General features: G+C 45.7%; 2 protein-coding genes across 3 annotated transcripts in view; one reads left to right on the forward strand and one right to left on the reverse strand.

Moving 5' to 3' along the window:
• The window catches only part of LOC121551867 (coronin-7-like), a 213,974-nt gene that overhangs the window by 105,396 nt on the left and 88,501 nt on the right, over positions 1-20,077 (forward strand). The gene's annotated exons all lie outside the window — the stretch shown is intronic.
• LOC121568734 (vasorin-like) overlaps positions 14,362-20,077 on the reverse strand; it is a 40,241-nt gene continuing 34,525 nt past the window's right edge. For both annotated transcript variants that reach the window (XM_045221051.1, XM_041879136.2), the window contains one exon: positions 14,362-19,123. In XM_045221051.1, coding sequence (XP_045076986.1) covers positions 17,010-19,088 — 2,079 coding nt within the window. In that variant the 5' untranslated portion in view covers positions 19,089-19,123 and the 3' untranslated portion in view covers positions 14,362-17,009. The remainder of the gene's footprint in view (positions 19,124-20,077) is intronic.

Consider the following 20,077-nt stretch of genomic DNA (forward strand, 5'->3'; position numbering starts at 1 on the left):
AGGTATGCCATGTCCGCTGTTGGCACTTGGCAGTGTAACGGATGGCTATAAAACCAGCTGGCCAGCTTCGACACATCGTGAGAGCAGTATTGTGATAAAAAGGATTATGGGTACTAATCCGTGCCTGTCACCACCCTCTGCTCAGTGTAAACATAAGTAAACACACACAAACCCAGCTCTGCTCTGAGCACCCACACTAACATAGACATGGGTTTAAATAGTATTTGTTTTCTTTCCAAATACTTTAACTGTGCACGATTGAGCTTGCCGGACGCAATGGAACACATTGAGTTGTCACAAACGTTCAAACCCCTCCCATCTGACACCTATTGCTCCATGCAGGTTTGATCAATCACTCAAAGTATTTGAAGGAAAACAATACTATTTGAACCCAGCGTTGCTGCACACACTACAGAGCTAACTCAACAACTTTACATCTGAGTTAAGCTATAGGTTTATAGTATCAGCCCCAAACCATGCAGGGAACAGCTCAACAACTAGGCCTACATCTCAGACATGTACCAGTTTATTGTATCACTCACAGACAGTCACAGCCGAGAACAAGCCAAGCAAATCTCTGTACAGCATCAAAGCTGTTTTCTGCTGTGGAATCTACAGATGTGTATACAGAACCGGCGTTCATGATGCACTGCTAGTTTGAAAGCCCGTTCGGACTGTGTATACAGCGGTATGTGATAGATGGCGGCCGTCGTCTCATGGGGACGAATCAGGGCCCTCGCAGCTTGACCCCAGGCCGGCGTGCTGCCAGCAAGTTATGGAAGCTATGCCGGCGATGTGTTTTTCTGTTTGTGCTGTATGGTGTGAGTGGAGAGTTACTGTTTAAGAGGGAGGAGGGAGGGAGGGAGGTAGGGAGAGGGGGAGGGAGGGAGGGAGGGAGAGGGAGAGGGGGAGGGAGGGAGAGGGTACAGAGAGAGGTTACGGTGATGTGTTTTTCTGGTTGTGCTGCAGCATGCGGCTGCAGAGCTGCTATTGCCATGTTGAAGATGAACATTTACAAGACAAGGATGGAGTAAAGAGGGAGGGAGATAGAAAGATTATGGCCCCCATGTTCATCAGCTGGGAGAGAGGGAGGGAAGGAGGGAGGTAAGAGGGAAGGAGAGAGAGAGAGCTAGAGGGGTTATGGCAGCCCCAATGTTCACCGGCTGGCTAGTCTCTTGTTGAAAGGGGGCTTGGTGAAGCACGAGCGGTTGGCTGGATTCAGTATGTTGTCTTAATCCAGAGCAGAGTAAATCAGTACAGCTGCTCTGTAGTCTCAAACTGTGTCCCACCAACCCTATAACCCTCAAACACACTGTGTCTGTCTCTCGCCCTTTCTGTGTGTGTGTGTGTGTGTGTGTGTGTGTGTGTGTGTGTGTGTGTGTGTTTGACGCAGGTCTGCTCCAGATAGCATCATCACTGTAATAGGATGTGTATTAATCTTTCAGCACCAAGTCTTGGCGCTGGTTGTTTTTGCTTGTGCAGTAACCCTCTTGGGTGATGTTCATCATCCCTCCTCATCCGCTGTCATCCACACTTTATTGGTTTGGTTGTCTGTTGCATGGCCTGCTGTCTAGTGTGTGCTTTCTCTCTCTCTCTCTCTGAAAGATGTCAATAGTCAGTGGAGAGGAGATCTAGAGACATGCAGCATAATAATCCCTCTCTAATTGTCCATGAGTTTGTGGCAGTCAATCTTATTAGATGACACACTATGGTGAAATGATTTGGTTGAATGATAGCATGTGTCTCTATTGTAATGGCAAGATAATGCCACTGAAGAAGTGTTGCTGATTGCATGCACTACTCCTAATGTAACCAATAGGCTACATCATTGTTCCCAGCTGATGCAGATGTTTGGTAATACTGCACATCTCAACCAAGAAGGACATTTAAGAGTGTAGCGAAGGGAAAGGGAGACTGAGTGAGTTGTCAAATTCAAACAAACCCGACTGAGAAATATTTATTTTTACATTTTAGTCATTTAGCAGATGCTCTTATCCAGAGCGACTTACAGTAGTGAGTGGATACATTTTCATTAGCATTGTTTACAAACCATTGCCTGTGCATTTGATTGTCCAAAAGCATCTACCTGAAATCAGGCTGGGGTTTGGTGATTAGCCTGAGAGAGCGTAAACCTGGCATTGGGAAAGACCCCCCCCCCACACTCTCTTAGCCAGCTCTACATTCCTGAGCCCGGCCCAGTCAGGAAGAGAGCGGCAGACCCAGCAGGCCAGATTACTTCCATCCTGACACAAGATGTGTCCCAAATGGCACCCTATTCCCTACATAGGGCACAAATTTTGACCAGGGCCCATAGTGCAATATGTAGGGAATAGGGTGCCATTTGGGACGTAGCCCTGCCTCTGTACAGTACCTCAGTCTGTCTACTGTATAAGAATGTGGTCCTACAGTTGCTCCTTCCTCTGCAGATGAATAGGCCTTTTACCCTCTGGTTGGGATGAGACTGGGGTCAACTCAGGAGGAGCGACCATTCACTGTTAAGGGTGGGTGTGTGTGTGTAGAAAATTGGAGAGGAAGTGTTGAGGTTTGGAATCACTACAGCAGTGTTTCTCAACTCCAGTCCTCCAGTACCCCAACAGTACCCCCAAAAGCACACATTTTAGTTGTATTTAACCTTAAGACATATTGAGACCTATAGATCTCTTTTCCAAATACAACCTGTATAATACAATATAAAATACACATTAAACACTGCAAGAGCTGCCCCGGTCAACTGTAAGTGCTGTTATTGTGTGGTGGAAACGTCTAGGAACAACAACGGCTCAGCCGCAAAGTGGTAGGCCACACAAGCTCACAAAACGGGACCACCGAGTGCTGTCCTCGGTTGCAACGCTCACTACCGAGTTCCAAACTGCCTCTGGAAGCAACGTCAGCTCAATAACTGTTCGTCGGGAGCTTCATGAAATGGGTTTCCATGGCCGAGCAGCTGCACACAAGTCTAAGATCATGCGCAATGCCAAGCGTCGGCTGGAGTGGTGTAAAGCTCGCCGCCATTGGACTCTGGAGCAGTGGAAACACATTATTTGGAGTGATGAATCACGTTTCACCATCTGGCAGTCCGATGGACAAATCTGGGTTTGGCGGATAACAGGAGAACGCTACCTGCCCCAATGCATAGTGCCAACTGTAAAGTTTGGTGGAGGAAGAATAATGGTCTGAGGCTGTTTTTCGTGGTTCGGGTTAGGCCCCTTAGTTCCAGTGAAGGGAAATCATAACGCTACGGCATATAATGACATTCTAGACGATTCTGTGCTTCCAACTTTGTTGCAACAGTTTGGGGAAGACCCTTTCCTGTTTCAGCATAACAATGCCCCCGTGCACAAAGCGAGTTCCATACAGAAATTGTTTGTTGAGAACTGTGTGGAAGAACTTGACTGTTCTGCACAGAGCTCTGACCTCAACCACATCTAACACCTTTGGGATGAATTGGAACACTGACTGTGAGCCAGGCCTAATCACCCAACATCAGTGCCCGACCTCACTAATGCTCTTGTGGCAAATAAATCCCCAATCAATACTTTAAATTGCCCAAACGGCACCAGAACATCAAGATGAAATGTATTTTGAATTTTGTTACAGCAATACGGTGCATTAAAAATTAAAGCAGATTTACCTAGCTCGGTGGAGACCCTAGGAACCTCAAGAGTTAACCAATCCTGTGAATGGGTTAGGCAACTCAGGTGTCTATACTTCAACAGCAAAGTTAGATAAGACGGAAGTTTATGAAGTAGAGCCGTGTAAACAAAAAGGGAGTAATGTAGAGATGTCATTCGCAAACTTTAGACGGGCCTGGACATGCGCTGGCTTGAGCAGGGGGACCTTGCGTGCGCTGCAGGATTTTAATCCATGACGGCGTAGTGTGTTACTAATGGTTTTCTTTGAGACTGTGGTCCCAGCTCTCTTCAGGTCATTGACCAGGTCCTGCCGTGTAGTTCTGGGCTGATCCCTCACCTTCCTCATGATCATTGATGCCCCAAGAGGTGAGATCTTGCATGCAGCCCCAGACCGAGGGTGATTGACCGTCATCTTGAACTTCTTCCATTTTCTAATAATTGCGCCAACAGTTGTTGCCTTCTCACCAAGCTGCTTGCCTATTGTCCTGTAGCCCATCCCAGCCTTGTGCAGGTCTACAATTTTATCCCTGATGTCCTTACACAGCTCTCTGGTTTTGGCCATTGTGGAGAGGTTGGAGTCTGTTTGATTGAGTGTGTGGACAGGTGTCTTTTATACAGGTAACGAGTTCAAACAGGTGCAGTTAATACAGGTAATGAGTGAAGAACAGGAGGGCTTCTTAAAGAAAAACTAACAGGTCTGTGAGAGCCGGAATTCTTACTGGTTGGTAGGTGATCAAATACTTATGTCATGCAATAAAATGCAAATTAATTACTTAAAAATCATACAATGTGATTTTCTGGATTTTTGTTTTAGATTCCGTCTCTCACCGTTGAAGTGTACCTATGATAAAAATTACAGACCTCTACATGCTTTGTAAGTAGGAAAACCTGCAAAATCGGCAGTGTATCAAATACTTGTTCTCCCCACTGTAAATACTTAGGCATTTGGATTGATATTGATTTGGCGTTTAAAAAACACATAGATGAGCTAAGATTTAAAGTTGGCTTTTTCTACAGAAACAGATCGTGCCTTTCTCTAAGCAGTAGGAAGCAGATTATTCAGTCAACCTTTGTATCTGTTCTTGATTATGGTGATATAGAGCTGACAAGGTAAAAATCTGTCGTTCTACCCCTGAGCAAGGCAGGTAACCCACTGTTCCCCGGGCACCGATGACGTGGATGTCGATTAAGGCAGCCCCCCGCACCGCTCTGATTCAGAGGGTTAAATGCGGAAGACACATTTCAGTTGAATGCATTCAGTTGTACAACTGAATTGGTATCCTCCTTTCCATTTCCCTTTATTATTTATCAAAGTGCAGCTGCTACTACTCTTAAACCTTTGGATGCCATCTACCATAGCGCCCTTAGTTTTGTTACAGGTGACAGTTTTGATACTCATCACTGTATCATGTATCAAAAGGTTGGCTGGACGTCACTAAATACATCAGAAAAGCAGAACTTAATATTTGGTACAGAAACCTTTGTTTGCAATTACAGAGATCATACGTTTCCTGTAGGTCTTGACCAGGTTTGCACACACTGCAGCAGGGATTTTGGCCCACTCCTCCATACAGACCTTCTCCAGATCCTTCAGGTTTCGGGGCTGTCGCTGGGCAATACGGACTTTCAGCTCCCTCCAAATATGTTCTATTAGGTTCAGGTCTGGAGACTGGCTAGGCCACTCCAGGACCTTGAGATGCTTCTTACGGAGCCACTCCTTAGTTGCCCTGGCTGTGTGTTTCGGGTCGTTGTCATGCTGGAAGACCCAGCCACGACCCATCTTCAATGCTCTTACTGAGGGAAGGAGGTTGTTGGCCAAGATCTCGCGATACATGGCCCCATCTATCCTCCCCTCAATACGGTGCAGTCGTCCTGTCCCCTTTGCAGAAAAGCATCCCCAAAGAATGATGTTTCCACCTCCATGCTACACGGTTGGGATGGTGTTCTTGGGGTTGTACTCATCCTTCTTCTTCCTCCAAACACGGCGAGTGGAGTTTAGACCAAAAAGCTCTATTTTTCTCTCATCAGACCACATGACCTTCTCCCATTCCTCCTCTGAATCATCCAGATGGTCATTGGCAAACTTCAGACGGGCCTGGACATGCGCTGGCTTGAGCAGGGGGACCTTGCGTGCGCTGCAGGATTTTAATCTATGACGGCGTAGTGTGTTACTAATGGTTTTCTTTGAGACTGTGGTCCCAGCTCTCTTCAGGTCATTGACCAGGTCCTGCCGTGTAGTTCTGGGCTGATCCCTCACCTTCCTCATGATCATTGATGCCCCACGAGGTGAGATCTTGCATGGAGCCCCAGACCGAGGGTGATTGACTGTCATCTTGAACTACTTCCATTTTCTAATAATTGCGCCAACAGTTGTTGCCTTCTCACCAAGCTGCTTGCCTATTGTCCTGTAGCCCATCCCAGCCTTGTGCAGGTCTACAATTTTATCCCTGATGTCCTTACACAGCTCTCTGGTCTTGGCCATTGTGGAGAGGTTGGAGTCTGTTTGATTGAGTGTGTGGATAGGTGTCTTTTATACAGGTAACGAGTTCAAACAGGTGCAGTTAATACAGGTAATGAGTGGAGAACAGGAGAGCTTCTTAAAGAAAAACTAACAGGTCTGTGAGAGCCGGAATTCTTACTGGTTGGTAGGTGATCAAATACTTATGTCATGCAATAAAATGCAAATTAATTACTTAAAAATCATACAATGTGATTTTCTGGATTTTTGTTTTAGATTCTGTCTCTCACAGTTGAAGTGTACCTATGATAAAAATTACAGACCTCTACATGCTTTGTAAGTAGGAAAACCTGCAAAATCTGCAGTGTATCAAATACTTGTTCTCCCCACTGCATGTCATGCAATAAAATGCAAATTAATTACTTAAAAATCATACAATGTGATTTTCTAGGATTTTTGTTTTAGATTCCGTCTCTCACAGTTGAAGTGTACCTATGATAAAAAATTACAGACCTCTACATGCTTTGTAAGTAGGAAAACCTGCAAATTCAGCAGTGTATCAAATACTTGTTCTCCCCACTGTATATGTGGGAACATCTTTGATTAGAGAACCATCTAATGAGTGAACATGTAGCTCATCTGAAACGTTCTTACTAGAGTTGAAAAACAACATGTATTTAGTTTTGCCCGTATTAAGCACAAGTTTTTGATCAGCATAGCTATACAATCTGGCTGTAGTTTTGACACAGCCAGATCAACAGTCTGGACAATAGCATACATAATAGTATCATCTGCATATAGATGAAGTTTACAATTTTTTACAGATTGACTAATGGTGTTACATAAATAGTGAAGAGAACAGGTCCCTAAATCGACCCCTGTGGTACACCTTTATGTACTTCAAGAAATTCAGATTTAACCCCATCCATCACGAGGGCCTGAGTTCTGTCACTAAGATAATCATGAAACCAAGAACAGGCGTCAGAGCTCAGGCCTATCGAGGACAACTTATTCAATAAAATAGCATGATCAACAGTATCAAAAGCTTTTGACAGGTCCACAAACAAAGCAGCACATTTAATTTTAGTGTCTAAAGCATTGACAAGATCATTAACAACTGAAGTGGTTGCTGTAATAGTGCTATGCCCAGGCCTAAACCCTGATTGGTTTACATTCAAAATACATTTCTCACATAAAAAATAGCAAAGTTGTACATTTACCAAGGATTCGAGAATCTTAGCTAGACAAGGAAGCCTTGAAATGGGGCGATCATTATTAAGATCACTACTATCCCCGCCCTTATGGAGTGGCAGTACAAGAGCTGATTTCCATTATTTTTGAATATTTATTGATAACGATGTTAAATAAAACATGTGGGTAATTGAGCCAACAATGATGGTTGCTGCACACTTAAACAGACCAGTATCCAATTGGTCAGCCCCTGTGGATTTCTTGTTGTCTATTGCTAGCAAAGTATCCAGGACTTATTTTTCTGTAAATAGCCTAAAAGAAAAGCTTTGACTATAATTTCTCTGATCATTTAGCAAGTTTCCCCTATCAGCATCCAGCCCAACATCATTGTGAATAGGCTTAGATGTTCTTTCAAAGAGAGAGGCTGCTGAAATAAAATTGTGATTAAATGCATCAATGATGGCATTTTTTTCTGTAATGAGGCCAGTGTCTGAATTAATTTGTTGTGGCAGAGAGGAGGAAGTAGAACCCTTTGGGGATTTGACAGTTTTCCATAATTTAGCCGTGTTCCCATTACAGTCCTAAAGAGTGGTTACATTATAATCAGATTTAGCCTTTCTGATTTGTCTTAAACAATCATTCCTCAGTTGCTTAAAAGCTTGTCAGCCGGGCCTAAGCCTGTGTTCCTGGCCTTGACCCAAGCATCATCTCTTTTATGAATGATTTCTGATAATTGCGGAGTGTACCAGGCATTCGATTTACCTTTAACCCTTACATTTTTTGAAGGGTACATGATTATCCACAATAGCATTGAAGACATCTGCTAAGAGGCTCCAAGCTAAATCAGGTTCAGGGAAAGCTGAAATACAATCAAGGTCACTAAAATAAAGATCATGTAAAAAAGACTTCACTGAAGTTTTTTAAGTTCCTCTTTGGGATGGCACAAAGCTTAGATTTGTGTATTCTCACATTTCACATTCTCTGGTGTATTCGTTAAAATAAGATCAATCAGAGATGACTTTGAAGGATCTCTAGGATTGGGCCGTGTAGGCTTAGTCACCAGCTGGGTTAGGTTTAGATCATTACACATGCTTTTTAGATTGTCTGAAGTCTGCATTTCCCAATCATAATTTAGGTCACCCAGGATAATAACTTCTGAATTAGTAAACAAACTAGTTAACTCCTCGAGTGCACAAAGGTTAGCTGAGGGAGGACGGTAGACCCCTATAACAGTTATGGATACATTTTTCCCCAGACCAAGGCTAAACGATAGTAGTTCACATTTTGGGGCAAGGGAAATGGATTTCAGTAAAGTGACAGAGAAATTATTTTTAATAAAAATGGCCACTCCACCACCTCTACCCTGTCTGTATTAATATCAGATTCCAGAATGTCCCCAGAGATCCAAGTTTCAGTCAATACCAGAATATCCGGATTTGTCTGCATAACCCAGATCTTGATGTAATCCAGTTTAGGAAGTAAGCTCCTAATGTTCAGATGCATCAACCCAAGACCTTTACAATTTTTTAAGTCACATGGAAACTCAAACTCAAACAAGCTACGTTCAATAGGCGGTTGCAGGCCCTGTCTGATGGTTGATATTAATATAGTTGGTATGGCTATAAGATTGCATAGAACTGCACCATTTTGTCTATCCCTATTAGTAATAGAGGAAGGAGAAGAAATTGGAATTACTTTTCCAAGGTTAGCACCATAGGGCCTGAGGCCGCAACCAATGTTAATATGAGGAACTATCAGAGTAACCAATGATGGAATGTTATAAACTGACCTACATGGGCTTTGGTTGCTATCGTGCAGCATCCCAAGCCCTCTACGTGATTTGAAAACCGAGGGGGTATTCAAGTTTATGGAATTCACATTTGAACTAAAAGCACTGGGTGAGCAGACCACTGTGGGTTCCTCTTTTGAGCTAACAATAGAAGATCTAAGAGTGGAGTTCAAACGAATGGGTACAAGATTACAACTGACAACACCCCTGGTAGTATAGACAACAGTACGATGATAACGCTTAGAGAGGATGGGAGGTATTACCTGAGCAGGGCTTGGTCTGTTGCTGAGTCAATATCTTAATGCAGCCTTGGAAAATGGCTCCTAGATGGTTTGGGCAGAGTCCATCATCCCTGTAGAGCATTTTTTTGTTTCCAAAAAGTGTCGACATTTTTAATGAAAGTTATGCCAACTTTAAGACAGTAGTCTTTAAGCCAGATATGAAGTGCTAAGAGCCTGCTGAACCTTTCGGAGCCGCGACTCAGCGACAGCACGGGACCAGAGATAATTGGATGCTTTTAGGGTGTTGATCAGCTCAATAAAATCCTGTTTGATTAGCTCTGATTGACCCTTTTTGATGTCATTTGATCCAACATGAACTACGACAGCAGCAGCCCTTGTTGGGGGTACTGGAGGACCGGAGTTGGGAAACACTGCTCTAGAGGAGGTAACAGTGACACTGTCTGTCTCTCTGTCTGTCTGTCTGAACCCTCCAGGCAGGACTGGTGACTGAACATCAGTGTGATGGGAATGGCTAGTGACAGACAGACAGACTGAAGGCCAGTATTGAAGTATGTACATAGCCCCATATCACAGTGTGTTTTAGGCCCAATCCCAAATCAAATCTTATCCCCTAACCCAGTGGTTCTCAATCCTGGTCCTGGGGATCAGCTGTGTAGTGCTAGGGCAAAAACTAAAATGTGCACTCCTTTGGGTCCCCAGGACCAGGATTGGTCCTGCCCTAACCTCTAACCCCTAGACACTTAAATAATCTAATTTGTTTAAAGGTCCAATGCAGCCCTTTTTATCTCAATATCAAATCATTTCTACCTTACTGTGATTGTTTTAAATTAAAATTGTCAAAAAGAAACAAAAATATCTTAGTAAAATGCAATTTCTCAAGCAATCATTTTGTTAGGACTGTCTTGGAGTGGTCTGAGGGAGGGCCCTAATTGGAGAAGCCTAATAGGAGGGATATGTTACCTGAAATCGAGCTGTTTTTGACAGAGAGGAGGGCAAACTCTCTTTTTTTATTGGTCTATTAACTTATAAGGCTTGGTGATGTCATCAGGTGGTCCAAAAAACCCACCCAGGCGGTCTTTTCATACAGCTCCTACACTAAAAGTGCATTATCAGAATTTTAACAATTTCACAGTATTATTCCGACCTCATAGTGTGGAAATATATATAAAACACTGGAAAAATCAAGTTTTGACTGCACTGCCCCTTTAAAGTAAAATTACTTCCACCATGTTGCTTACACCTATCCAATCAGATCTATAATACGAGTAGCTAATGGGTAGGGTCTAGGGACTAGGGACTAGGGGCTAGGGGTCGATTTGGGATTTATTATATTACTACCAGTCCCAGACAGCTATCTGTTATAACCAGCCCAGCGCTCTGACCCATTACAGCTGGGCTCAAGTAGAGGCATCTGAGGTAAAGAGCCTCGCTTAAGGCTACAACAGCTCTTATACGTCCGAGGTAAGAGTATGGCTCAAGGCTACAACAGCTCTGAAAAGTCAACACAGAGACAGTCTCCTGACTCCTCCATACAGAACAAGTTTCTCAGAAGACCTTACAAAGCAACAGGCTATCATCCTCTCTCCATATTCCATCCAAAGTCAAACAAAAGCCTCAAGTAGCCTTAATATCTCAAGGACATCTCCCATAGGATACATACTTTTTCACACAAGTCAGATAGACTAACAACACCAGAAACAGCTGTAATAACATTACATTTACGTCATTTAGCAGACGCTCTTATCCAGAGCGACTTACACGTGGTCATTGGTCACTTAGAGAACCAATCTTGTTTTCCTTGGCCAATAGAGTCTAATTGAGCTCATCTCGTCTCTGGAATCGCTATCCATTCACCAGATCAGTCAAACTGTTGTTATCAGTGGACCAAGCATCCTATTACAAACGCACACACACACACACGTGTGTTTTTCTCCCAACCACCTCCCTATTTCATTAATGCCAGATTTACCCCCCACTTTTTTTTCGGAATAAATACAATTCTCGTTCCCACCCCAGCTCCCCCCTCTCATTCCTATGAAATGAGAAGCACATTTGTGGTGCGTTCCAGAATGACAGGCTGTTCAGATTAGATGCATGCTCTTTAATTTCAGGCTCACTTTTGGAAGCCAGCTCTGTTGAACGCACCCCCACACCCACCAGCCCTCTCAGAGAACAATTCTTTACAAGTCAGCAACTCGTCTCTGCAGAGTCGTGGGATTTCACTGCACGTGGCCCTGCATGCACCCTTGTAATTATTTTACACAGCTTCCCCCTTCTCTCCCTCCATCTCTCTCTCCATCTCTCCCTCCATCTCTTCCTCCATCTCTCCCTCCATCTCTCCCTCCATCTCTCTCTCCATCTCTCTCTCCATCTCTCCCTCCATCTCTCTCTCCATCTCTCCCTCCATCTCTCCCTCCGTCTCTCTCTCTCCATTTCTCTCTCCATCTTTTTATCTCACTGTTTTTTCTCTCTCTCTTTGGATTCTGTCATGCTATACTTTGCTGTAGTTCAGCCTCTGGTTTTCCTTACTCATGGTGTCCTCTGGTTCCTGCCCCCTAGCTTAACTGCCTTACACCCATATATACACAGCCTTTACCCTGCTTTTACCATAAATATAATGTACCACATCTGAACAGCATGTGAAATGCACTGCATGTGTTCGCCACAATTTGTTGACGTGAAAAGCATATAAAACCAAACCAAAGCTTCCCCCCTAGCCTCCTCTCCTTCCCTCTCCTCTCCTCTCCTCTTTCCTCTCCTGTCATCCCTCACTTTCAGGCGGGCATCCGCTGCCCTCTCATGCCCTTTGATCCATCCGTTGGCTTTGGCACTAGAGGGAACGCACAGGGCTCACTTACTGCCAGCTGTACAGTAGTACACCACCCTTCAGCTCTCACATCCCTGCTATTATGAGAGAGAGAGAGAGAGAGAGAGAGAGAGAGAGAGAGAGAGAGAGAGAGAGAGAGAGAGAGAGAGAGAGAGAGAGAGAGAGAGAGAGAGAGAGAGAGAGAGAGAGAGAGAGAGAGAGAGAGAGAGAGAGAGAGAGAGAGAGAGAGAGAGAGAGAGAGGAGAGAGAGAGAGAGAGAGAGAGAGAGAGAGAGAGAGAGAGAGAGAGAGAGAGAGAGAGAGAGAGAGAGAGAGAGAGAGAGAGAGAGAGAGAGAGAGAGAGAGAGAGAGAGAGAGAGAGAGAGAGAGAGAGAGAGAGAGAGAGAGAGAGAGAGAGAGAGAGAGAGAGAGAGAGAGAGAGCGCATTTGGAGCCACACAACGACCCGTGTTTTAACACATTGTCCTTGGCAGACTCCATCCCAGCCCTGGTTTTGGAATAGAAGCTGAAACAAAAAACAAAAGAGAGGAAAAAAAGTGCAACAACATTTACTCAGCAATAATTTTGTGTGGAATTTTTCTGGATGATAATTTGAAAAAGGCCTCTTTCACTGCTACAATGGCTCCTTTGAGTGGCGCATGCAGCTTGAGCAGCGTCAGGGTTGGCCCCTCGCCAGAGGCCAGGTCTCTGTTAAAGCCAAGGGAAAGAAAAGAGGCCTGTTTTACAGAAGGAAAAGAGAGAAACAGACATGCTCTCCCTGTGTTTCTCTCTCTCTATGTGTTTCTATCTCTTTCTTTCTTTCTCTCTCTCTCCCTCTCTCTTTTTCTTTCCCGGTCTCTCTCTCCCTTTCTTACGTTCTTTGTCTCATATCCACACAGGGTCCTCTTTAGCAGTCTCAGGTACTGGCTGTCACTGTCACCTACATGATTGTTTCAGACTCCAGTTGAACCTGGGTTAACTCTGTGAGGCAGAATTCTGTATCTATTTTCCAACTATATACTATGAGTGCTAAAAGTTAGCAAAACATATGAGGTGACAGAGAGGGGGAGGGAGAGAGAGAGAGAGACTGAGAGAGAGACGGCGAGAGACAAGAGAAGAAGAAAATTTTTGAAAAATAGTGGCTTAACCTGCAGGGTGTGTGTTACTGGTTACTGGTTGGGTATACTTGGATGTTTTAGCTCAGAACAAATTGAAATAATAGGGGCCTTCATGATAGCAGTGGAGCTGTTTTATTTGTTTGTGTTGTTAGTGCTGGGACTGAGCACAACAGCTAGCAGCTGGACAGCTGTAGCTGAGCCAAGCCGTGTGTCTACATACAGTCAGCCCCTGCCAAGCCTTTACCTGTAAACTCGTGTGTGGTCAGCGGTTAATATATTATGTACGCTAACAAACAATGCTAACCCATTAGCTCAGGGTCAGGCGGTACAAATCACTTATAATATTTAGCCTCAGTGTGGTTTCAATCATATTTTTTACCTTTGCCTCCAGCTTTCTGCATTTCGCTATTAAGACAAAAATACCTAGACCCCCCGACTCTAAAAATCTAAACAATCTTGTAAAAAGTTTGTGTTGGGTGGTGCTCTGCTGGATGGGGGAATGTAACACTCTCTTGGACACATTGGATTATTAATGAAGCACATCTTGGGGGTGGTGGTAGTAAGAGCCCAGGACCTGGAAGAGCTAACAGATACGGATACATAAAAACAATGTGTTCTCTCTCAGGCTCACACACATCGGTGTGTGTGTGTGTATGGGGGGGAGTTTGCAAACTGGCTGCCAGACTTGACATCCTGACAGGTTTAATAACCGGCTAAATCATGCCTCCCTCTCTTCCGCTGGTCCCTTCTTCCCTTGCTTCCCGGAGTGATGGCTGAATGAAGGAGGTGAAGTTGATGGTAGACTTAATCTGTTGCTCCACTGCCAGTCAAATGTTCTACTTAGACAGAGAAAAACAGACAACTTAGAACAGGGCTCTCCAACCCTGTTCCTGGAGAGCTACCATCCTGTAGGTTTTCACTCCAACCCTAATCTACCACACCTGATTTGAATGATTAGCTGGTTGATAAACTGAACCAAGTTAGTTAGAACTGGGGTTGGAGTGAAAACCTACAGGACGGTAGCTCTCCAGGAACAGGGTTGGAGTTAAAACATACTGGACTGTAGCTTTCCAGGAACAGGGTTGGAGTGCCCTGACTTAGAAGAAGAAAACAGACGAAACCTCAACTGTTTGTTTTCCATTTTTATTGTTATTTATTTTAACTTTTTCGCTCATAAAAATATGTTCACTTAATTCAAAAGGAAATGGAAAGAGATGAACAATAACAATGAAAAGCTTCCCAAAATAAACAGGGAAAAATAGGAATAATATCGAAAATATGTCTGGATATTTTCAATGTTTTTTGTATTGTAAAACCAAGTATTCCAGTTAGGTTGTTTTGGTAGTTTTACACAGTTTAAACAGATTTAATTCTAAGTGTTAAATATTGAGTCCTAAGTATTTGTTAAGATTGTATAAGATTTAGTGGTATACAGCATCCACCAACCCTTCCTGCCTTCCCAATCTTAATCTCCTGTGTTGTTTTCACTAAAATAATAGTAATCATGTACACTGCCTGGTCACTAAGCATGTTAGAAGAGGGACCCCTTGCCTTGCCATGCCCATTTCATGAGGTTTTAACATTTACATTACATTTACGTCATCCTTTGGTGACTACTAAGGATATTTTAAACCTCCCGCTTTGGGCTGGATGTGTCAATGTGTAGTTCATACATGCATACTCTATTCACAGAATTACTGTCTTACCTCAATTAGCCATTTAATCCCTAGTTTAAAAGGAACTTTTTCTCGACGCTGTGCTGCGCCATTTTCCCTACATTTTCCCCCACATGGGCCAGCCCCTAGCAATTCAAGTTCTAGCCAATGAGCTTCAGCTCCTTGCAATTTGAGCGACAGCTAGCAAGATGCACACACAGCAGAGCGTGAAAGAGAAATTACGCGGGGCACATATCTGCACATAGTACGTAGGGACCACTTTTGTCTCGTGAATGCTACTTTCAGAACTACTGGCTAAAAACTATACAAAGTACTGGAGAATCTCTTTAAATTTAGTGGACAGAGTAGGTGAGCATGTTTGTGTGCGGTGTGTATGTGTATGTATCTCTGTGTGTTTAGTGGGGGATACAGTACTACTGAAGCATGACAGTGACTTGATGTCTGCCCCTCTGTGCACAAGACGGGACATGCTGCCACATTATCACTGAGCTGTTTACCGATAGAGATCTTCATACTGTAGTCGGCACTGAGATCCTCATCAGGGGCAGGGAGGTTAGCGCCAGACACATAAAAGTTACTTAGACTGTTTTCACATTCTGAGATTTGAATCTCAACACTGGTGTTTCAGCATATTCTAGTTTGGTGTACAACTTTTTTCCAAATACAAGTCCTCAATGTCCCTCGTCCCAGACAGAGCCCATATAAAACCTTCAAACTATATGCTACGCTTGGACTTTTCATAGTCTGCTTGGCTGCAAGTGAGCAAGACGTGGGACCCTCTTTTGCCAAAGACCGGTTAATGGTGCACAACAAAGCACCGTAGAGACTAATTCTGCCTGAGGGAAATCCACAAGCATCTATCTCTGAGGCTAGGCTAAGCTAGACTACGCTAGGCTAGCAAGTGCGTTCTTGTGAATTGCGGTTTACTGAAATAACTGTGTTCCCTCTTGGGGACATAAACAATAAATAAAGCCTTTGGAAATTAAGTGTTTCTTTTTCCCCTTTCTTCTCTCTGTGGTAATCATGTGTGTGTGGTTTAACTGAGGCAGGCTCGGGGGATGTTTGAAGTTCGCTGCAGCACAGAAACAAATGTTAGGGTTTCAGCCAACTGCTTCCCTTTGTAATTCTTGTAATCTTGTTTATCATTGATTTTTGTGTAGGGGGGATGGGGTTGAGGGCCAGAGAATGGAGAGGGGATTTAGTTTCAAAGTCTGCCCAGTCTTACAGCTACTTAGACTGTCTGACATTCGTAGGGTAAAGCCTTTGATTGACTTCGCTGGTACAAACAAGTTTTAATCTTCAAAGATTTTAATCTGGGGTTTTGTCTGTCCGTTAAATCACAAGCAGTTAGGGGGGGATGGAAGGGTGGTAACAGTCACGTATGTACAGAAAAACAACAACAGCAAGAGTATAAAAACATTTACAAACACAACAAAAAAATGACAACTTCACTAAGCAATAGAGCCTAAACAAAGCATGGTAAACGTCAGGCACCTTGCTTTTCAATTACTGAAAAAAGTTATCTTCATTTGGTGACTCTGATGTCATTCACAGCAAGCACCACTGGGGTAGTGCTGAGGTGCTACGTAGCAAAGTAATTGCTTATTCTGTTTTTACATAGTTCAGTCATCACAAGGGGGGCACAGCAATACACCCCCATTTCAGTGCAGACCCCTTTTTAGAGTACACACAGCAGGGATTAGGTCACTTTGACCCTTGGCTCCAGCCGATGGTGTGTCTCTGCCTGGCCCAGCCTCGCTTGACCTTTGACCTGCTGTGGAGAGTGGGCGCGTTCAGTAGCGAGCCGCGGGGCGCCAGTCCAGCAATGTGATTGCAGAAACAAAGCAGGAGGTGTGTAAATAAGAATAAAGGCACTTTTTTAAAAAGCTCCCTTATTTTAATATCTGCACAAACATTACATAGCATGGTAAGTGAAATATTTGTTCAGTTTCTCAATTGCTGACACGTGGCTGGCTGGTCCTCTCTCTTTCTCCTCCACTGTCACCAACAACTCAAGCTGGTGTCTAGTTCGTGAGGGAAGGAGTAGCTAGAGGAACATAGTCTTACCCTCTGGGTCTGAGTAGCAACAGAGATAGGCGTCAGAAATAAGAGGGCTTATGAGAGAGAGCCATGTTGTTGTTCGCCGTGCAATGATCCTGTATTAGCAGCACCTCGTACTCCAGGCCGCCATTTTGAACCACAGCCGGCTCCGGCTGCTTTTGGGACATCGCCCCTCCAATGTCCAAACCAGCCTTGACTCCCTCCAGCTCCAGCTGGGCTGGCTCACAGTCCAAATCCATTTGCCCCTTGGCCCGTTTCCTCCTTATGTAGCACACCACCCCCACGGCAGCTGCCACCAGGACTAGGAGCAGCAGGATGGCCAGAGCCGGCAGCAGCATGGTGGTCAGCCTCTTGTCCTCCACCTGCCTCCCCGTGGCAGTGTGCTGCTGGGCCGCTGTGTGGGCCTCCGTGCAGACGCTGTCCCCACCGTTGAGGTCGCCCAGTGGGCTGGCGCACACCGTGTAGGTGGAGTTGGGCCTCAGCCCCCTCAGGGTGTACTCCGGGTAGGAAGCGGGCACGCTGAGCTGCATGGGACGCCGGTCGGGCCCCGACAGGTTGCGGTAGGTTAGACGGATGCCGCGGATGTAGGGCCGTGCCTCGATGTAGCGGTGCAGGTCCAACAGGATGGAGGAGCTGGTCACCAGGCGCGAGCTGATGTCGGGGGCGTCGGCGGTGACGGTTGCCGTGGAAATGTCGTTGTTGTTGTCATTGTGATCCTGATCGGGAGGGGCGTGGGGGTAATGGCGGTTCTCGCAGTAGGTGCCGTAGAAGCCACGAGGGCAGGTGCACTCCAGGTGGCCTTGCCCGTCCAGCCGACAGGTGCCCCCGTTCAAGCAGGTCTGGGAGGGGCAGAAGAAGTCCACCTCTGGGTCTTGGCTGCTGCTGCTGGGAGAGGCACGGATGGGGGGCAGGGGCTGGCTGTCTGTCCCAGTTGAGGTGTCCTCCTCACTGGGCCCGGGTGCAGGGATGGCTGGGGTGGTGCTGGGCAGGGTGGTGACCGGAGGGGGCATGGTGGTGCTGGTTCTGACTGTGCTAGCGGTGACAGTAGTGGTGGTGGGGCAGCCAAACTCCCTGTGCTCCAGCCTCTCCAGCACCTTCCCAGCGTTGAGGGGAGGGAAGTGGCAGCGGGTCTCCTCCGTCCTGCCCAGAGTCACCCCCTGGTTCCTGAGCCACCCGGGGAACCAGGCCAGGGTGCACAGGCAGTTGAAGGGGTTCTCGGCCACCGTCAGCTTAGTCAGGTGAGGGAAAAGCTGTGCGAACCCATCGGGTAAGCCCTGCAGACTCAGGTTGCTGATGTCCAGCTCCTGGAGCTCGCCCAAGTTCTGCAGGTCCTCCAGCGTCAGTGGGCCCATGGGGTTCCCGGCCAGGCTCAGGTGGATCAGGCCCCGGGCCTCCCTCAGCGCCAGGGGGAAGGAGCCTAACTGGTTGCCGGAGATGTCCAGTTCATGGAGGTTCCCCAGGCTGGCCATCAGGTCCTCGTCCAGGCTTTTGAGGCCCAGGCCAGCCAGCTTCAGAGACTCCAGGTTGGGCATCTGGAGGTCGGCTGACCCCGGGGATGGGAGGGTGTTGAAGCGGATGTCCAGCAGCAGCAGCCTAGGCATGGCTAGGGCAGGGAGCGAGGTGAGCTGGTTGCCCTGCAGCTTGAGCTCCAGCAGCTGCTCCAGGCCTTGGAAGGCGGCGGGGTGAATAGTCCGGATGTGGTTGCTGTAGAGGTACAGCCTCTCCAGCAAGGCCATGCCCGCAAAGCTCTCCTCTGACAGATGGGTGATCTGGTTGGCTGAGAGGTCCAAGTTCCTCAGGGAAGTCAGAGGCTCAAACACCCGGTCGGGCAATTTGGTGAGTTTGTTCTGACTCAGATCCAGCATCTCCAGGCTCTCCATCCCCACCAAGTCCTCCTCCGCCAGGGTCTCGATGCCGTTGGCGAAGAGGTAGAGGTTCTTGGTGGGTGCCGGGACACCGTGGGGCATGGTGGCGGAGCGGCGCTGGAAACAGAAGATGGATTCTGGGGTGGAGCAGGTGCAGTCCTGGGGACAGTCGCTGGCCAGAGTCCTGCCGGGTAGCCGAAGGAGGAGGAAAAGGAGGAAGGGTGTCAGCGGAAGGAGGAAGAAGGTCTTCATGGTGCCGCTGGAGTCACTCTCTCTCCTCTCTCAGCCTGAAACGACAGATCAAGGACAAGGTCAGCTATAGAGAGAGATACTTGAAACACTGGGCCACTGATTGATAGAATACACAGACAGAGTACGCACTGATAAAAACAGTCAAGTCATATCTTTGTCATGTCTTGCTGGAAACTGTGAAGGACATAGAGACAACCTAGAAATATAGGGCATAGCGACAACCTAGAAGTATAGGACATGGAGACAACCTAGAAATATAGGACATAGAGACAACCTAGAGGTGTAGGACATAGATAACCTAGAAATATAGGACATAGAGACAACCTAGAAGTATAGGACATGGAGACAACCTAGAAATATAGGACATAGAGACAACCTAGAGGTGTAGGACATAGATAACCTAGAAATATAGGATATAGAGACAACCTAGAAGTATAGGACATAGAGGTGTAGAAGTGCTATATTGAGATATACAGCATTTCTGTACAATAACTACCCTTCAGATCTGTATAATGCTGCACAAATCTGTATAGGTCTTTATGATGTATTAGTTTCTCTTTTTTTAATGTGGTTAGTACAATATGTGGGATTATTATCGTAATCTTGACTGAGCACACATGAAGGATCAAAGACGTGGTCTCTTGACACAGGGCTCTTCAAACAATGGGCCGTGGTACGGCATTGACCTTGAGTAATTTTCCACTCGACTCAGGGGAAAGAAAGTTCCCCTTTGCTACTCTCCATCTATCTAATGTAGCCACACTCTGACCAAGGTGACTTGAACTTGACAGTATTGTATCAGACACGGAACAATGGATGTGGTTCATGGATGTTGTTTTCCTTTCTAAGGTGTTTTTCTAGAGCAGATGGTTAGTTACTGTTGTAGCAGGTTCAGTAGCTGCTTCATTAACATAAACCTTGCGAAAGGTCCTGGTAGTACTTGGTGCTGTGGACTGGTAAACACATTTATGTGTGTCTCTGTGTTCTCT

This window comes from Coregonus clupeaformis, chromosome 7, assembly GCF_020615455.1.
Source record: "Coregonus clupeaformis isolate EN_2021a chromosome 7, ASM2061545v1, whole genome shotgun sequence".
Lineage (NCBI taxonomy): Eukaryota > Metazoa > Chordata > Actinopteri > Salmoniformes > Salmonidae > Coregonus > Coregonus clupeaformis.